General features: G+C 40.3%; 1 protein-coding gene across 1 annotated transcript; it reads right to left on the reverse strand.

The window, feature by feature from the left end:
• Window positions 1-806: 806 nt before the first annotated feature.
• kdelr3 (KDEL endoplasmic reticulum protein retention receptor 3) lies at window positions 807-4,182 on the reverse strand. Its single transcript, XM_076265437.1, has 5 exons — window positions 3,743-4,182; window positions 3,194-3,294; window positions 2,603-2,761; window positions 1,442-1,694; window positions 807-1,315 (listed from the first exon to the last, which is right to left on the reverse strand). The coding sequence occupies exons 1-5, from the start codon at window positions 3,831-3,833 to the stop codon at window positions 1,272-1,274; spliced, it is 648 nt and encodes a 215-aa protein (XP_076121552.1). The 5' UTR covers window positions 3,834-4,182; the 3' UTR covers window positions 807-1,271.
• Between the last annotated feature and the right edge of the window lie 12,194 nt (window positions 4,183-16,376).

The following is a 16,376-nucleotide window of genomic DNA, read 5'->3' on the forward strand; positions in this document are numbered from 1 at the left end:
AAGATGGATCACCGTCATAAACATAACATATGTTTCTGGATGCGGAGATTTCCCAAACTGTTGTGTTTCTCTTGATATTTTCATCACACAAGGCATAAGACAAGAATTATATTCTGGTTGTAAAAGCACAGAGCATCTTGGATCCTGTGCTTTGTGGTTTGAATGAGCCATAATATCATCCCTGGTTTTGTCCTTGTGATCCATGGACACACCTCTTTCAGGTGAAGTGAATACTGAGAGATATTCTACAAACTCAAACATACATCACAGACATGGACGTAATGATTTAAAAAGACAAAACATTGTGAAAAACCATTTTACATAAACATTTTAAAAGACGAAAAAGTGGAAGACACATCAGGACTTTCGTGATAAAGGAATGCAAATTATGTAATAATTTATATACAAATCTCCCATGTAAGTACAGCTCTACATTTAGCGTTCTTGTTCAGGGGAAAAAACTAACAGTCAGAGAGCAGATGGTGTTTTTCCAAGAACAACGTTAATTTTCTACTCCCCGGAGGTGAATAGTGGTGAATATATTTGTAATTTTGCTGACAGTACCATTTTGTTGCGACGCATAGTCGGACTGTTACGGGGGACCAATAACCAGCGGTTAAGTAGATTTGGTATGCAGTGTGTTCATTCCTTGCAAAGCTATCACTCAAACATGAGACCTATCCAAATGCAGGCTAGACTTGTAAAGTCTAGTAAGTCATGTAAGCAAGCTTAAAACAAAAAAAGCACCCATCATCACTCTCCTACATCAATTAAACCAGGTGTGAAATGAAATACAATACAAATAAATAATAAAAAATAATAAAAAAAACATGCGGTTTCATAATGAGAGTGCTTATGTGCAGAGTCTCTCAAACTTGACTCAAACATTAAAATACACCTGGAATCCCTAGACACTGACAGAAAATAATGGCAAAATGGCACTGGTAATTACAGCCCTTCTTAAAAGCATACAAAATGGCAGATATGACACAATTCATTTCTTCACGTCTGCTGATCAATACCTTTTAGCCCTGGCTCTGTTTTATTCATTTTAAATATAAACAAAAGTATATATCAATAAGGATTGGATAAGAAATATCCATATGTTTTTACATAAAGTCTTTACGTTACTGCAATCAAATAAGGGTTGAATCGGATCCAATCATCAAATTTTCAGATCAATGCCATGGTCCTTCCAAGTGATGATGCCAAGTGAGTAAATGAGTAAGGGCAGGTGTACCCGCAACGGTGAAGTTCTAGTTTTGCACCCTTCACACTGGCATGGGCAGAGACATCTTTCCACTACCTCTAAGAACTGAATAGAAAATGTAGAAGATATAGCATTCAGGAAAATGTCAACAAATACTCTGAAACGTGTGTATATATATATAAACAGAATATATAGAAATGTGTATATAATATAAATGTTCCATTGACTTACCCCTGGTGACATAGAGATAGAAAAAGTCACAGTAGAAGATTGTCTGCACCACTCCGGACACCACAGCAATTTGGTCGAAGAATCCCTCAGTGTGGTAGCGCCAGACCCAGTTGGCCAGGTAAAGGGCTCGGTACAAGCCCAAGAAGAACAGGTAGTGAGTGGTTATGGACTCCGCCTCACCTGTCTTGGTGATCATAAACAACTGAGGCAAGATGGCCACCGACTCCAAGTAGATTGAGAAGGTCCAGAGGATCTGAGTGGTGAAGACAATAAGTGAAACAGAAGCATCCTACAAATGCAGATTAAATGTAATAGAGGCTAGAGAAAATCAAGTTGAAAAATGTTATTATCATACATGATTAAGTATCACTAACAGGTTGGGCTGGCTAGCTACATGTAGGCCTCAATTTCAAACTCAAGGGGTGTAGTCCATAGATATTAGAAAGCTAGATACCGCATTGGGCACTAGTTCTAGTAGGTAGCCTACGTAAACGCGGCCACCATATTGCTGGGGGCAGCACGTTAACTGTATATGAGGGAGTGACAGCAACACTTGCCGCAATCAGAGACACCTGTTTGATTTCCAGTCAGAGTCACGTGTTTCTCCATTGGCCTCCAGTTATTGTTGCCCCCACCAAGATGGCGACGCTATTTATGTACATTCGGGAGCCCAATCCGGTATCTATCTTTCTAATGTCTATGGTGTAGCCTACATCACCATAGGTGTAACAGGTTATGCTGCTGTTAAATAAGTGGAATTTCCGATGTTTCTTCAGAGAGCTATAAAAGCTTTCTTCTAAGAGACTGGATGTTTTTTTTTTTTAAATGGACAGATGTTGTATTAAGCAGCGTGTTGTATTAAATGTTTTACAACAGAAAACTGTACTTTCCTGAGAAACATGGCATTCTCCTTGAAGTATCTATTTGTGTCAGGTACAGCTTTAAGCCAAAGTTCATAACAGTGTCTCAAAAAGGCGTAGCAAATGCATACAAAGATAAAACAGGTCACAGCTGGCCTCAGGGAATCTGCACTTAACTGACCAGTTGATTGATTACAAATAATGAATTTAAGTCCCCAAATGGCATAAACTTCTGACTAATGACTTTCTGGCTCTCCATCGTGTTTGAAGCAGCCTGATCTAAGTTTAGCATCCCTCTAACCTCCAGGGGGGTGAAGGCGTAGTTCTCCAGGAAGGACAGTCCAGCCACAGGAACCAGGAGGAATTCCACCCGGAAGGAGTCACTCTCGGAATCGTAGGTGCTGCGGAGGCGCATGTAGATCATATACACTGTGGCGTAGGCTAGAGAGAGGAAGACCACCTGTAAAAAAAAAAGAGTGGAGGTGAATATGCATGGCTTCCACTTTTGAATATATTTTATACATTAGCATTAGAATAGTTTTTGTAAACAAAGCATTTGTTTATCTATGCACAGATTACAACAGAAGCAATAGTATTTATCATATATGACACAAAAATAATAATAACAAATAATACAGTTTTAAATTAATCATAATATCCAAATAGACAGGCAGTGTCATTATAATTCCATAAATTGGTAAACAAAGTATGTAAAAAACTTCACTGAGAAATACCGAGTTAACATTTTGTTTTCTCTTTTTTTAGTATATATTTCTACATCAGGTTCACATATAATATTCAGTATCATATAAATTATTGTTTTCATTTAAATCATGGCCCATGTTTGTCACTTGTGCCAAATCAGTGCCCTAAGCAAAATGCACTGTTGTACCTTCATAACAGTGTTGTAAATGGAGATGAAGCTGGTGAAGAGGTCCAGGTATCTTGTGGTGAAGACCAAAGCAAACAGCAACTGAGACTTCCCAGAAATTCCTGTAGGAGAGAAATTAGATACACGTGTTTTTTATGTGGTTTCAAAGATACAATGAGCGACATAAAGAGTCTGCAAAGTAGGGCCCTATAAGGACATGGTCAGCATAGAGCTTCTTGGAAGAAAATAAAGCCCTTCTCTAGCCTGCAGTGGCAGCACAGTGGTAGGAAGACAGCTGACAACATGTCTCATCACATCTTGGAAAGACTGCTTGCCACGTAGGGAAGAGGGGCAGGAAAAAAAAACTCGTCGCACATGTAACGTTTTGCCAACAGTTTATCCATAAAACTACTTCAATACAAGATTTTGGTCTATCATTTTGATATTTAAAAAAAAAAAGTTAGGGCTAACCTGAAAATGGTGCGCGCAATCTGCAGCCTATATAGCCACACCACCAAATAGTCTAAATAGGCTACCGGCTAAACTGATTTCTTAGAGAAGGCTACATACCTGCACACGACTTTGTTCTCCATATCTTGATAAACAATATGATAATTGCAACAAGATGACACACGTCACCGGCGAGACGGAAAATGTTCATTTTGACGGAAAGTCTTTTGGCCGACGATTTTAAACACAAGAATAACACGCCACGTCTGTAGCCTAATATACAAGTGGTGAAGTGAAGGATCCAGGTAAAACAAGGCCTCTGACAAGTAAACAAATCGATCAAACGAAAGCTGTCTCTTTTTTCCAAGTTGTTGGCCTGTAGCCTACTGCACGATTTCACTGTCTCCGCTTCACGACTCTATCCAATACTCATTCAGACGTTCTTTTGCACGTAGATCGTTTGGACGGAGTCTGCCTGCACATTTCCCTGCAACTGAGTTTACACTTCACTTCCAAAGTTGGAGGGCTGGGTGACGTGGCTAAGGAAGGTCCGTTCCGGGTAGCTTGTAATATCCGTCTTCTACGCAGACCATTGGGTCCATGAGCGTGCAAGCATCCAATTGGCCGACATAGTTAAAGGGGAAGGTAGCCTGCATGGGTGAATGCAGCATAACTGTGTTGCAAAATGGCATAAGCGTTACATTTAGAATTGTTTAATAACGGTATGCTATTTATAGGTGGATAAACGCAATTTAGAGGTGCGTAAACGTATTTCCAAAATTCAGGAGGTGCGTAAACGGTGTTTACGTGTGCCTCTACAACATCCCTGGTGAGCATGTATGACTTTCCTCTGAGCACCAGAAAATTTCGCGTGAACACGCGAAGCTGAACTTCATATTTTTTCTGCTTCATATTTTTTTCTCCTCATGCCCCCTTAGGGGCTCAGCAGAGAAATGAAAATTGGCTAACACGTTTATTCATATTGCGCTGCATTATAGATGCATTATTTCTTGAATTTCCCCTGGGGATCAATAAAGTATCTATCTATCTATCTATGGTGTCAGTGACCAACAGGGCCAGGTTAAGGTCATCTGGGGCCCGGGGCAGAGGCCTCCCCGAGCCCCCCCCCCCCCCCATTTTTTTTTCAATATATATTACTATTATTATTATTATTATTAATATACATAAGAAAGAGAGAGAGAGAGCGAGGCAATTAAATTATGACAGACATAATGTAAAAAGGACATTTGCATTTATATTGTGGAACCGTATAACCAACATACAATTGTACCAACATACAAAAAACAAGTAGCCTACAAACATGGGGCAATGCACACAAAAAAATCAACCATGAAATATTACCATCAATTACTTCAACTAGGCTTGAAAACTGCCAGTGGTACCCAGGTCAGACTAAAATGTGCAACTCCCGAACTCTGAACTCATGAAACATTGTAGCCTAGAGTTTGGCGCGCACGCACACAGCCACATCATGATGCATTGTAACACACTGTCTGTAATACACTGTAACACGCAGCCCTAGCCAGCCACGACGTCAAATACATTGAAACACGCAGTCTAGCCCACACACACCAAACCACATCAAATACAAACAAGGGGGGTGTCGCAGCCGATAATAATTTATCCCTATTTTGATCCTCGTTTTGAAAAAAGTGGACAGGGCACCTGAAGGAATGAATGCGATGGTACGCACACACCCACATAACTTTCAACGCTTTGATAATATCCCGGTTAGGTTCCTGCATTGGTCAGTTAAAAAGTAGCCTACATACTGTAGTACGCTAATAACAACATCCACATGCAATATCTTTATAACAACAACGCCTAACAACGACCTATTTATTTGGACAACTTTGTATAGCCCTATAAAGGCTAAAGTTACATAGTTTTGTTCTAGCGAAGGCTACGTTCACGTATGGCTTTAAACAGTGGTAATGCTAGCCTAACGTTTTGACAAGCAATAATCTTGCCTACCTTGTGCTTGCGGCTTGCCCATTTGAAATAACTCGCTTTGCTGTCTCCATCCTTTCTGTTTTCGTTGTTTAAAAAAACGTGTTATATCCATGAGTCTCGAGTTAATGAATTTGCTTACCATTGTGTGCTGATAACCAGCATAGATAGTAATAGAAAACAACAAGCTAGCCTACAACTTCTGTAGCATGCCTGTGTATCTCTCCTGCTCAAACAAAAGGTGCGCGCATGCATAGTTCTGCATAAAGTTGATTTTGATAACGTTACAAACTTTACTTTACAGAAAATTGTAAATAGCCTACTGGCATGCAGTTAATGGAATAGGCTACTGTGCAGAGTTGAGAAGTTATGGTAGCCTAGGCCAATTTGGTGTGAATACACGCACACAGGGGAAATTCTCTCTCGTTGTTGAGTAGCCTGGCTGATACGCACAGTGCGTACGGTCATGGCTTTAGCGCGCCTTACTGAGAACGTCTGGCTGAAGCTCTCTCTTTTTTCGAGATCCGCTTTCATATTTCGTAATTGTCTCATGAAACATTGTTGTCTGTGATAGCATGCATTGATACGGGCAAAGACAGGTGACGATAAGACACTTGTTTTCTTTTTTAAATGTCCCGCGCCGGGGCCCCCTAGTGGCCTTAGCCCGGGGCAGCAGCCCCTTTGCCCAATGCCCAAACGCGGCCCTGGTGACCAATCATCTTGCGGCAGTCAGCAGGAAGCATAGTCACACGAGTAAACGAGTTTGTTTGGATAATGACTGTTTTTTTTAATGGATATAGGCCTACACCGATTTCTGAAGCATCAAGTCCTACTGATTATGATTTATGATCAAATTTCATGTGCACGTGTGGACCTGAACTTCATTTTTTTTTCTACTCATGTTCCCTGTGGGGTTCCATCACAATCGCGTATGCGATGACTGACAAAGCAGTGCATTCAACACAACCAATGGCTGCGCTGCTGGCGACAGGCTGTATTTTCTTTGGAATTGAGTAAACAACTGCATGTAAAACTTAATTTGCAAGAAAGATGAGTTTGCTGCACTTCTGAAACGATTTGGTAACAGTTTAATGCACCAATTTAAGTTCTCACTGCTGGTTATGTGGAAGACCTCTGTAAAGTTGGTACCCCATTTGATGAAAATATGAATACAAGTATTTTGATTCGTTTGTGCACATTTGTGCTGGCAAAATAAACAATTGTGCACAAACCATCTTAAAGATCTGGGGACACTCAGCAACAATGTTTTATTTTGCCTGCGAAAATATGCACAAACGATGCACAAACACATCAAAATACTTTTATTCATATTTTCATCATATGGGGTGCCAACTTCACAGAGGTCTCTGACCTGACAGTCAGATTTGAAATTGGTCTCTTGTCTACCAGGCTAGGGGATGGTGAAATATCAATGCTTAAAGTTGTAAAGAAAAGTTGTAAAGAAAATAAAACTTGTGATAAACAATAATAGCCGATACCTAAGTGCTCTTCATAGATGTTCCGTGTTAATAGTTTTTGTGAGTCCACTGACTCCTCCAAGGCAGGTTGACAAAAAGGGAGAGCCAGAGTCAGTTGGTCCCTCAAGGTAAAAAAAACTTATATAATATTTGATGTAGGGCAGTGTGCAATATCTAAATCGACATAACTGTGGCAAAGTGTGTTTGTTATCTTCTACTGTCTTTATTGTTCAGTGTTTTTTTTTTTTATATGTATATTACTTTTTGTAAGTGCATGTTGTGTGTGAGGTCCAGTGTTGGGAACGTTACTTTAAAAAAGTAATTAGTTATAGTTACTCACTACTTGTTCCAAAAAGTAACTGAGTTAGTAACTGAATTACTCTATGATTGTAACTGAATTACTCTATGATGCTGAATAATTTTGTTTTGTTAGTTGTAGCATGTCCTACTCCTACTGTGTTTATCATGTTGTTGTCAATATGACAACTAGGCTACCTTATGGCAGAGGCAAAAGAGAGGTAAATGCCTCGTTTGAGGTCATGTCTGGGAAAGACTTCTGTCCATTGTTATGGCTATTGTGCAATTCCCATCTCATTTGTCACCAATATGGATAAGATACCACTTATCAATATTTTTACCATTCAATAACTAATTGGGTTGATAATATACTAGCCTATTTTTGCTGTGGTGTATTTTATGATTATCCACGTGTGCCAGAAATATTTATTTTGTCGACTGTTTATGTCTACTGAAGATGTGACCTAACATATGTCTATGTCTATGTCTATGCAACATTTACTTTATGACAGACATGACAAAACATTCATTGTCATGTCATTGCTCCCCTTAAAACAACTGCCTGTGTCAAGTCGACTTCCCTGTCGTTTCAGTCTGCTGTGTTATATCGACTTTCCAAAAGTTGTGGATTCAATACCCGGTTTCCACTATTGTGCCCTTGTGCCAATGACCCTGTGATGTGATATAATTGACATATGTGTGTCGCTTTGGATAAAAGACGACATGCACATCAGCAGAATCAAACGATACCATGGAGCACATAACGAGATCAACAGTTTACTTGTATCCAAATGAGATGGAAACTTGACTTGCCATAGACAATTGTTTCGTAAGGTGAGCAATGACCTACACTTGATCGTTTTGTCACGTCTGTCGTAAAGTGAATGTTGCATAGACATAGAAAAATGTTAGATCACATCTTCAGTAGAAATATATATTTCTGGTACACATGCATATGTGACTGGGGTACATGGTTGTTTTGCAAAACAGCTTTTAGCCTCTGGAGAGGCATGTGATTGTGAGGATTGATGCTGAACACTAGATGGTAGTGTTTACATCACCACTGCATCTTCAGTGCTCTTTGTAAGTTTGCTAAGATTTATTGCCCTTGCTGTTTGTAAGATTATGCCTTGATGAAGATGATGTCTGACCTGATGACTTTTCCATCAGTATTTTTTTTATTCAGTTTCAACTGATGATGAGGTTTGTGTAAGTATTTTGCAATGTTTTTTCGGATGCAGGGGAGTATTGTTGCGCTCAGATGATCTACAGTTTAGCCAGGTGCGTTTAAACCAAGAGTTGAAGAGAGAGAGAGAGGAGTAGTTCGCACACTGAAAGAAAAGACTTAAACAAAGTCATATGTTCAATTACTCTTGTTCGTAAGGCCCTGGTGGTTTTACCTACATAGAGCAATGGGCAAGGACAGATTAAAATATACACAACATGGGTGGATCTGCATGTGATGAACTGTTTGATTTTATATGTCTTATGTGTGTGTGGATGTGTGAAAGACTGAAGTTTCAGGTAGTGTGAACATGAAGTGCAACTTTTGCAGGGGAAATTACCCTTGGCATTAGAGAGAGTGCTAGGAGGAGGCGGCATGGCAGTGTCAGCATGGACCAGCCTATCTCTGAGATTAGAGTTTCTAGAAAAGACACAGAGAGGTACATTCTGAAAGAGACCATTCAGTTGGTCATTGCTTTTAATTATATGAATTAACAATGTTTCTGATGTCACTGCTCAGAGGACTATATGTCAATTTTAGAATAGAGAGGTTTTCATTTTGTTTAGAGGTCAAATTGGGTGGTTGTGTATCAGATGCACGTACTTTGTCTAGTGCTCTATCAAGCCAGCTGTTGGGATATCCTCTAGAGCTAAAATTTCTGTATAGGATTCTGGCTTGGGCCTCAAAGTCATTTTTGTCGGAGCAAATCCGGTGCAGTCTGGTGAACTGACTGAAGGGCAGACCTCGTTTCAGAGATGTAGGGTGGGCACTTGTGGCATGAAGTAAACTATTTTCTCTGTGTCTTTCCTGTACAAAGAGGAGACAATGTTTCCATCAGTAAGTGAAATACAAGTGTCTAAAAAGTTCACACAGGTGGTACTAGCTGAATAAGTAAACTTGATTGATGGTCTTAAGCAGTTCATATACAAGACAAACAATTCAAATTCAGATAATGAACCATGGAAAATCACAAAACAATCATCAATGTATCTTTTGAACAACATGATCTTCTCTAAAAAAAGATTGTTATTAAACACATACTGTTCTTCCAAAAAAACCAAGATATAAATTGGCATAGTCAGGGGCCATAGTGGCACCCATGGCTGTGCCACTGATCTGAAGGTAATATTGATGTTCAAACAGGAAGTAATTTTTAGTAAGCACTAGTTCAGCCATTTTTACAATGAATTCAGTTGTTAGTCCATCATCATCAGTCCGAAGATCAAGGAAATATTTAAGACCGGTCAAACCGTCAATGTGAGGGATGTTAGTGTATAGAGAGGTTACATCCATAGTCGCAAACAAAACATTCTGACCTAAATGACCAATCTGTGATAAACATTTCAGGAAGTCAGACGTGTCCCTAGGGAGCGTGGTGACCAAAGGCAACAATTGGGCGACCTGGTGGATTGGAGAGACTTTTGTGGACTTTTGGCAAAATGTAAAAAGCTGGTCTAGTAGGGGTACGATTGAACAGGTATTTAAACTCTCGTTCAGAGATTATGGAGGAAGAGTGAGCTTGCTGGTTTTTTCCCCATCAAACTAGCCCACTACACCAAGTGTGAAGCTGTGGACAAATATGACTGCACAGCTAGCATCTAAGATCCCTTCCTGTAGAAGGCAGTTTTGCACACCTTTAGCAGACGCACACACACACACACACACACACACACACACACACACACACACACACACACACACACACACACACACACACACAAACCCTGTTGTGTACAGTCCACTGAATCAGCCTCCAATCTTGCATCTTCACGTCAATCTACCTTCCGCTGATCAACCGAGCACAGCAATCCTCTTAAGCTCCTGATTCACCACTAAAACCACGTCTCTCCACCACACTGCCCGTGGCACTGCTGCACCGGCCCCCACCGACCACCCCACTGGTGGCTTTGGTGCTCTGCCCTGCACTGTCATAATCCCTGCAGTCCCCTTTTCCCTGTCGCAAGTCAACTGACCAAATGGAAAATCTTTATGTGGATATCATTACTGATGGCTAAGTCTCTGAAACTCCTGTACCACAAAAGGTAGCAGTGAGGTGGCTACATCAGGACAACTTACAGTTACAACAAACAGGTGTACCTGTACATGTGATTGTTTGATATCAAAGACGGGGGCGCCATCAATTGTTTTTTATTTTATTTATCACATAAAGTAAACAAATGATACCAGTATCATTAAGTCACCAGTCACATTAACAAAGCTCATGCAAAGCTAAGTATCTGAATGTGAAAGAAAGACAGAAATAAATAGAGAAAGAAAGAAAGAAAGAAAGGCAGTATATGGACTGACAGAAACATACTGAAAGAAATACATGAGATTGCTGCATACATATCTAAAAGAGAGGGAGTTGCCACCTGCAAATCTATATCATAAGGCATAAGGCTGTGGGAACTAATCCGGCATGCAGGGATGATTACTGGCTATAAATACAAAACAAACTCTGACGAGTCACACTCCTCTCAGCCTCCTTAGGGTCACGGTTCTCACAGGCTAGTGCTTTAGACAAGTCACAGCTTCATCAGAGCTGTTGTTTTGAACAGTCTTGTATACATTTTAAAATTCACAAATGATATGTGAATCTTCATTGCACTTTTCCCCTGCCTGTCCTCTGATCATACAGACACAGTGCTAAGGTGGAGAAAACAAGTGCCTCTGCCAGCCTGCTCTGTCTACTGATGAGACTTGCAAAGAATAATGTTTCTGCAGGACTGAATAAATATTGAAGTGTTGAACTCATGAACAGTTTCCTTGTCATTGTCAATGAATTGTCAACCCTTAAAGTGGAAATGAAGCAGACAAATAAAACAGATGTCTATAGCACTAGTTAAATATTTAAATATACCTTATATACAAATAAAGTCAGAAATATGACCCGTTATTCAGAATAAAGCACAAACAAGTTGCATTAATTTCAGCTGTGCACGGCCATCTTTGTTTTCAGAAAATGATGACATCACAGGAATGGTTGGTACAACATTCTATGCTGTTTACATAGCGGCTTTTACTGTCTACGAGCGGCTGTCATAGCCTCACAGTTAGCTTACTGCCTCAACAAAATGGATATGGACGAATGGGATAGACCCACCAATGAGGACAGGCATCCAATTGCCTATGCTTTTGAGCCAGTAAGTGCAGTGGGAGTTTTAGTGCCCCCAGAGCCTGACTATGGAGGAGAAATAGATGATCGAGAGAGAGAGGTGTATCTGAGCGCACAACATCTTTAGGGTGTATCTGAGCGCAAAACAATCGGTGGTGCTTATGTGGGGGTTGTGTCCCTATGTTCACTGACATGGCACACATGGAGAGTGTCTGCTGCCAGGAAATGAACCTGGGACATCTCATCCAAAACAACAGATATATCACATCCAATCCTACGTGCCAAATGCTGTCATTAAAGCGAAACGTTGGAGGTTGCAATGCGGTCGCTGAGGGACATCCGAGTCGAAACACTGAAACGCCCAATAAACAGTTAACCAACTAACACACTCTTGATAGGTTATGCAGAGGGGGTAGGCTAGGGGACTACACTGATCACCTGAGACTACACTAATTTTTACACCCATACTCAGTTGTTCTGCAATGTATTATGGTAGAAGCTACGATACAGTACTAGCATAACATAACAAGCACATACTGTAACTAGCATAGCATGAACCCTAACATCTATGGTTGCTACAAGCGGCACATCTGTGCATTGATTTACTTAAATTGAACAGCATGTTATTTTATGTTAGCTTACATAAACAAATAAAAACTCAGACGCCTTACAGTCCATAAACAACGTCTACCCACAAAACCATGCCTGTATCACAGACCTGGGCTAACGTTACTGCAGAGTAGCCTACACAAGTCAGGATTAGGCTAGCGTAACTGTTACCCACAACAGGTTCTCAGCAGGTTCGCAAGTCTCTGCAAATAGTTTCCATTACTACTTGAGTGAAACAAATGCAATCATTGATACCAATTAATCACAAAAAGAAACCTCTTACTCACACATGAGAAGTTCGCTCCCCCGAGTTTATTCACCAATTCATCAATGATGCAACTGCATTTTCAGGTCGCGGTAATCCACAAGTTGTGCGAGAACATCCAGACACATTATTGTGACTGAAGTTAAATCTAATTAAGTACTGTCTCTGATAGGCCTATAGGCTCCATTACAGCAGCCCTTGTTCTTGTACAAACACAAAAACAAACATAAACAGAATTTGCGTAGGCAAATTGAAATAAAGTGAACATCCGCTAATGGATAAAACATCCACGAACAAACGCTAACCATTCTGATGACGTAGCGCCTGCATTTTTATAACATGGCCGCGCCCTAGTGGCGAAAGTCGTTATTGACATGTCATTTTCCAGTGAAACTACTTGAATTTCAGATTTAATGAAAATCCATGTATCTTCAAAAATGAAAAAGCAACCAAAAAATGGTCACAGTTCTCACTGCTTCATTTCCACTTTAAAGGTGTACGGGAATGTTGGAAAATGAACGTTCTAAAGAATATCTGGGTTCATTGAATTCAACATAGAATTTTAGAACCTTCAATTGTTGTGGAACAGAATCTTATGTCAGATTGTTCAAAAACCCCCACCTTTAAGGGTTAAACCCTCCCTTCAACTCCACAGTGTTTATTCTGACTCAATCCTTTCAGTTCCTCAATCCTTGTTTGAGCCCACTACACCCGGTTTATTTTTGCAACCATCCCATAGTGCAAATATAGACATTACCCCCCCCCCCCCCCCAAGCTGATTTTGAATGATCCTAGTTCTCACCCCAACCTGCAATCACCTTTTTTCATTTCACCATCTCTCCTAGGACTTTCCACCCACCCACCATGTGGTCTGAAAGTGTACCATAGAAAGACACACTCCCACCTTCCCATTCACAGTAATAAAAAGCATTTGAAATAAGTCCCCACTGCTGCCTAGAATGTAGAAGCAGTGAGAAGGGGAGAGGGTTTGCAAAGAGGAATGGTTTCCATAGAAACTGTTAGCAGCACAACATTTACAGCATTCACACACACACACACACACACACACACACACACACACACACACACATACACACACACAGAGAGAGAGAGAGAGAGAGAGAGAAATAGAGCATCAACATTATGAAGAAAATTACACTGGGAAAGTATTCTTATCTAATTATCTGTGCAATGTCATTTCATTGGAATACAATTATCAGTTCCAGGTTGACCCAAATTACTTCTGAAGTTCACCAAAAAAGAACAAAACAGGAACATTGTATGCTTTATTAAAGATGCAGTGCCTGCATACTTTGAACAAAGATTTTGTTTTTCAGGCTGGCTGGCTGTCAAGTTACAATTGTTTACTTTATTATACTTCGACTGAACTAAAAGTATTTACATTTTTTTTTCTTTTTAAGAGCCTGTCTCTCTCAGCCCCTACCATCATAGGCCTATAACTTTATCTGCTGTCCACCTGACTGTTTTACAGGCTATATTAGCCCTTCTACACAATCTGGACTATGGTCATAATATCCACACCTTATAACTTATTCCCTGTTATATATTGTTTAAGGTATATTCTTTTTCTTGTTAAGCAATTCTATTATGTTTACATTCTTGACTTTTCATAGTCATAGTTAATATTTAATATCAAGTTTGTTCAATCCCTGCACTGTTCACTTTTGCACTACCACCACACACTCTACTATAGCATCTTATCATGGTCAATGCATCACATGATCAGTCCATACCAGACCTTTGTAATAACTTCACATGCTCTTTAGTTTTGACATTTCTGTGAGGGATTTTTTATAGACTATATGATATATGTGTGTTACAGGCTTATGTGTGTTTGTTGTGTTATGGTTGTATAAGCCACCGGATGCCTAACATTTCAATCAGGATGAATAAAGTATCTATCTATCTATCTATCTATCTATCTATCTAAAAAAAACTTTCTCTCGAAGAATGAGTATATTCTAATGAAGTCTTGGGGAACAACTTTGTTGTGGTTTTGTGTTCTTTCCCCTACAGGCTACCTGGCGCTTGCACATTCAGTGTTGATATAGAGTGGTGTTTGCATTTGAAAGGCTAACTGGCTTTGACATGGTCTCTGCATGCTGTGGGAGAGAATTTGGCTGGCAGCGAGATCGTGCGCGAGAAGGAATGTCCGCGAAAGGATGAGGTTTATGAAGTCAAGTAGACAACTTGTGGCAGGATGAAGAAACAAGTTACAGTAATTTTTTGGTTGGAAAAAAGCCCCCCGTCAAACACATCCATTCATTTCATGCACTTCACACTGTCTTAATCTGAACAATTATAAGTCAAAACATGATGGAAGTCATGAAACGGGTTACTTGTGGAAAACTATCACGAGGGCTTGAATTACCCAGGCCAAAACATTGACCATTATTCCACTACAATAGCAGGCATGCGTCACCGCGCACACACCTACTCATGCAGGCACACAGCCGCACTGAGTGGAGAACATAATCAAAGTGACAGCACACCCCCCTCCCTCTCGGTCTACCCACGCTGTGTCGAGACGCGATTGACACAGCATTTCTAAATATCAGCGCTGGATTCCGCCAAGGAGAGTGCGCCCGAGCAGTAATTACTGTGGGAAGAAGTCAGTGCAGTTTCGGCGAGGAACTATAGAAGACATACAGCATATACTGCTATTCATTGCCTTCGTATTGAAGTTCTTGGAAAGACTGGTGTTAGGATTTTCGTTCCAAATGAAAACGAGGATGTATCTGGAGAAAAGTGTTGCAACAGCTCGATACACTGTACATTAGCTACAAGTGGATTTTGTTTATTGAAGTGAAAAATAAAAAGTGCATCGAAAAACGCGCATTTAGGTAAGTTGTATGTGTCATTACTGAAAGGGGCTGGTTAGTCTTATAGAAATACATGGTCAAGTTTTTTAAAGTAGAGCTATATGGTTTATTTCCTGATGGCTATTGCTTTAATTTGGTCACTGAATTGTTCCAAATTCCATCACTGTTGTAGAATGATGTCTCCAACCTGAGAGAGCAACAATGTATTTTTCTTCACAAAGCCTGTGACTGAAACTCGGTGTTGACTAGTCTTCTTACAACTTTGTATGACCTTACAGCGACTTCTGTTTGTTCCAAAAAAAATCTGCGTTTGAATAACACGTTTGGGCATGTGAATATATGGCCTATCAAGGGCGGTGGTATTGTAGTGGTTAAGGAGCTGGGCTAGCGTGCCTGAAAGTTGTCGGTTCAATTCCCGGCTTCCACCGTTGTGCCCTTGAGCAAGGCACTTAACACCAAGTTGCTCCGGGGACAATGTGGTCTCTTGTAATATAGCTGACATATGTAAGTCACTTTGGTCAAGAAGTGTCTGCTAAATGTAATGTAATATATCAGAGACTATATCCGAGACCTAGCCTATTTTTTTCGACGAAAGTCTGACTGCAAAACGCAGCAAGGGCATTTGCCCAGGTGAGTGCAATAGATGGACATGCAGAGGAGGTCTTTCGAGTGTCACAAAAAGTTATAAATAATGAAACGAAAACATAATCACCCCACAAGCCTCCTGGCGTTCTTGAGCATCTGGCAGATTTACCAGGATTTGCCTCATGCATCAACTCCATAACTTTGCCATGCTTCTAAGTCAGTCCCTTTCCTACAGATAGGCTATATGCATTTTATTTCAAAATAAAATGGTGAGCGCTATATCATGCTAAATGTAGCCTAAACAGCACTTTGGAATGATGGAACAGCTAAGGGAACAGTCGGCAATGACATGACAAGGAATGTTTG

Source organism: Alosa pseudoharengus, unplaced genomic scaffold (genome assembly GCF_046254945.1).
Source record: "Alosa pseudoharengus isolate Yale_2024_CS ecotype anadromous, Long Island Sound unplaced genomic scaffold, YU_APseudo_1.1 YU_APseudo_1.1_scf_4, whole genome shotgun sequence".
NCBI classification, from domain to species: domain Eukaryota; kingdom Metazoa; phylum Chordata; class Actinopteri; order Clupeiformes; family Clupeidae; genus Alosa; species Alosa pseudoharengus.

What these genes read in the sequence shown, in the direction of transcription:
- kdelr3 (XM_076265437.1), bottom strand. Translation starts at nt 3,833, where the DNA reads ATGAACATTTTCCGTCTCGCCGGTGACGTGTGTCATCTTGTTGCAATT. An exon ending in GAGAACAAAGTCGTGTGCAG is followed by an intron (nt 3,295 to 3,742) that starts GTATGTAGCCTT and finishes TCTCTCCTACAG; the next exon opens with GAATTTCTGGGAAGTCTCAG. An exon ending in ACGCCTTCACCCCCCTGGAG is followed by an intron (nt 1,695 to 2,602) that starts GTTAGAGGGATG and finishes TTCACCACTCAG; the next exon opens with ATCCTCTGGACCTTCTCAAT.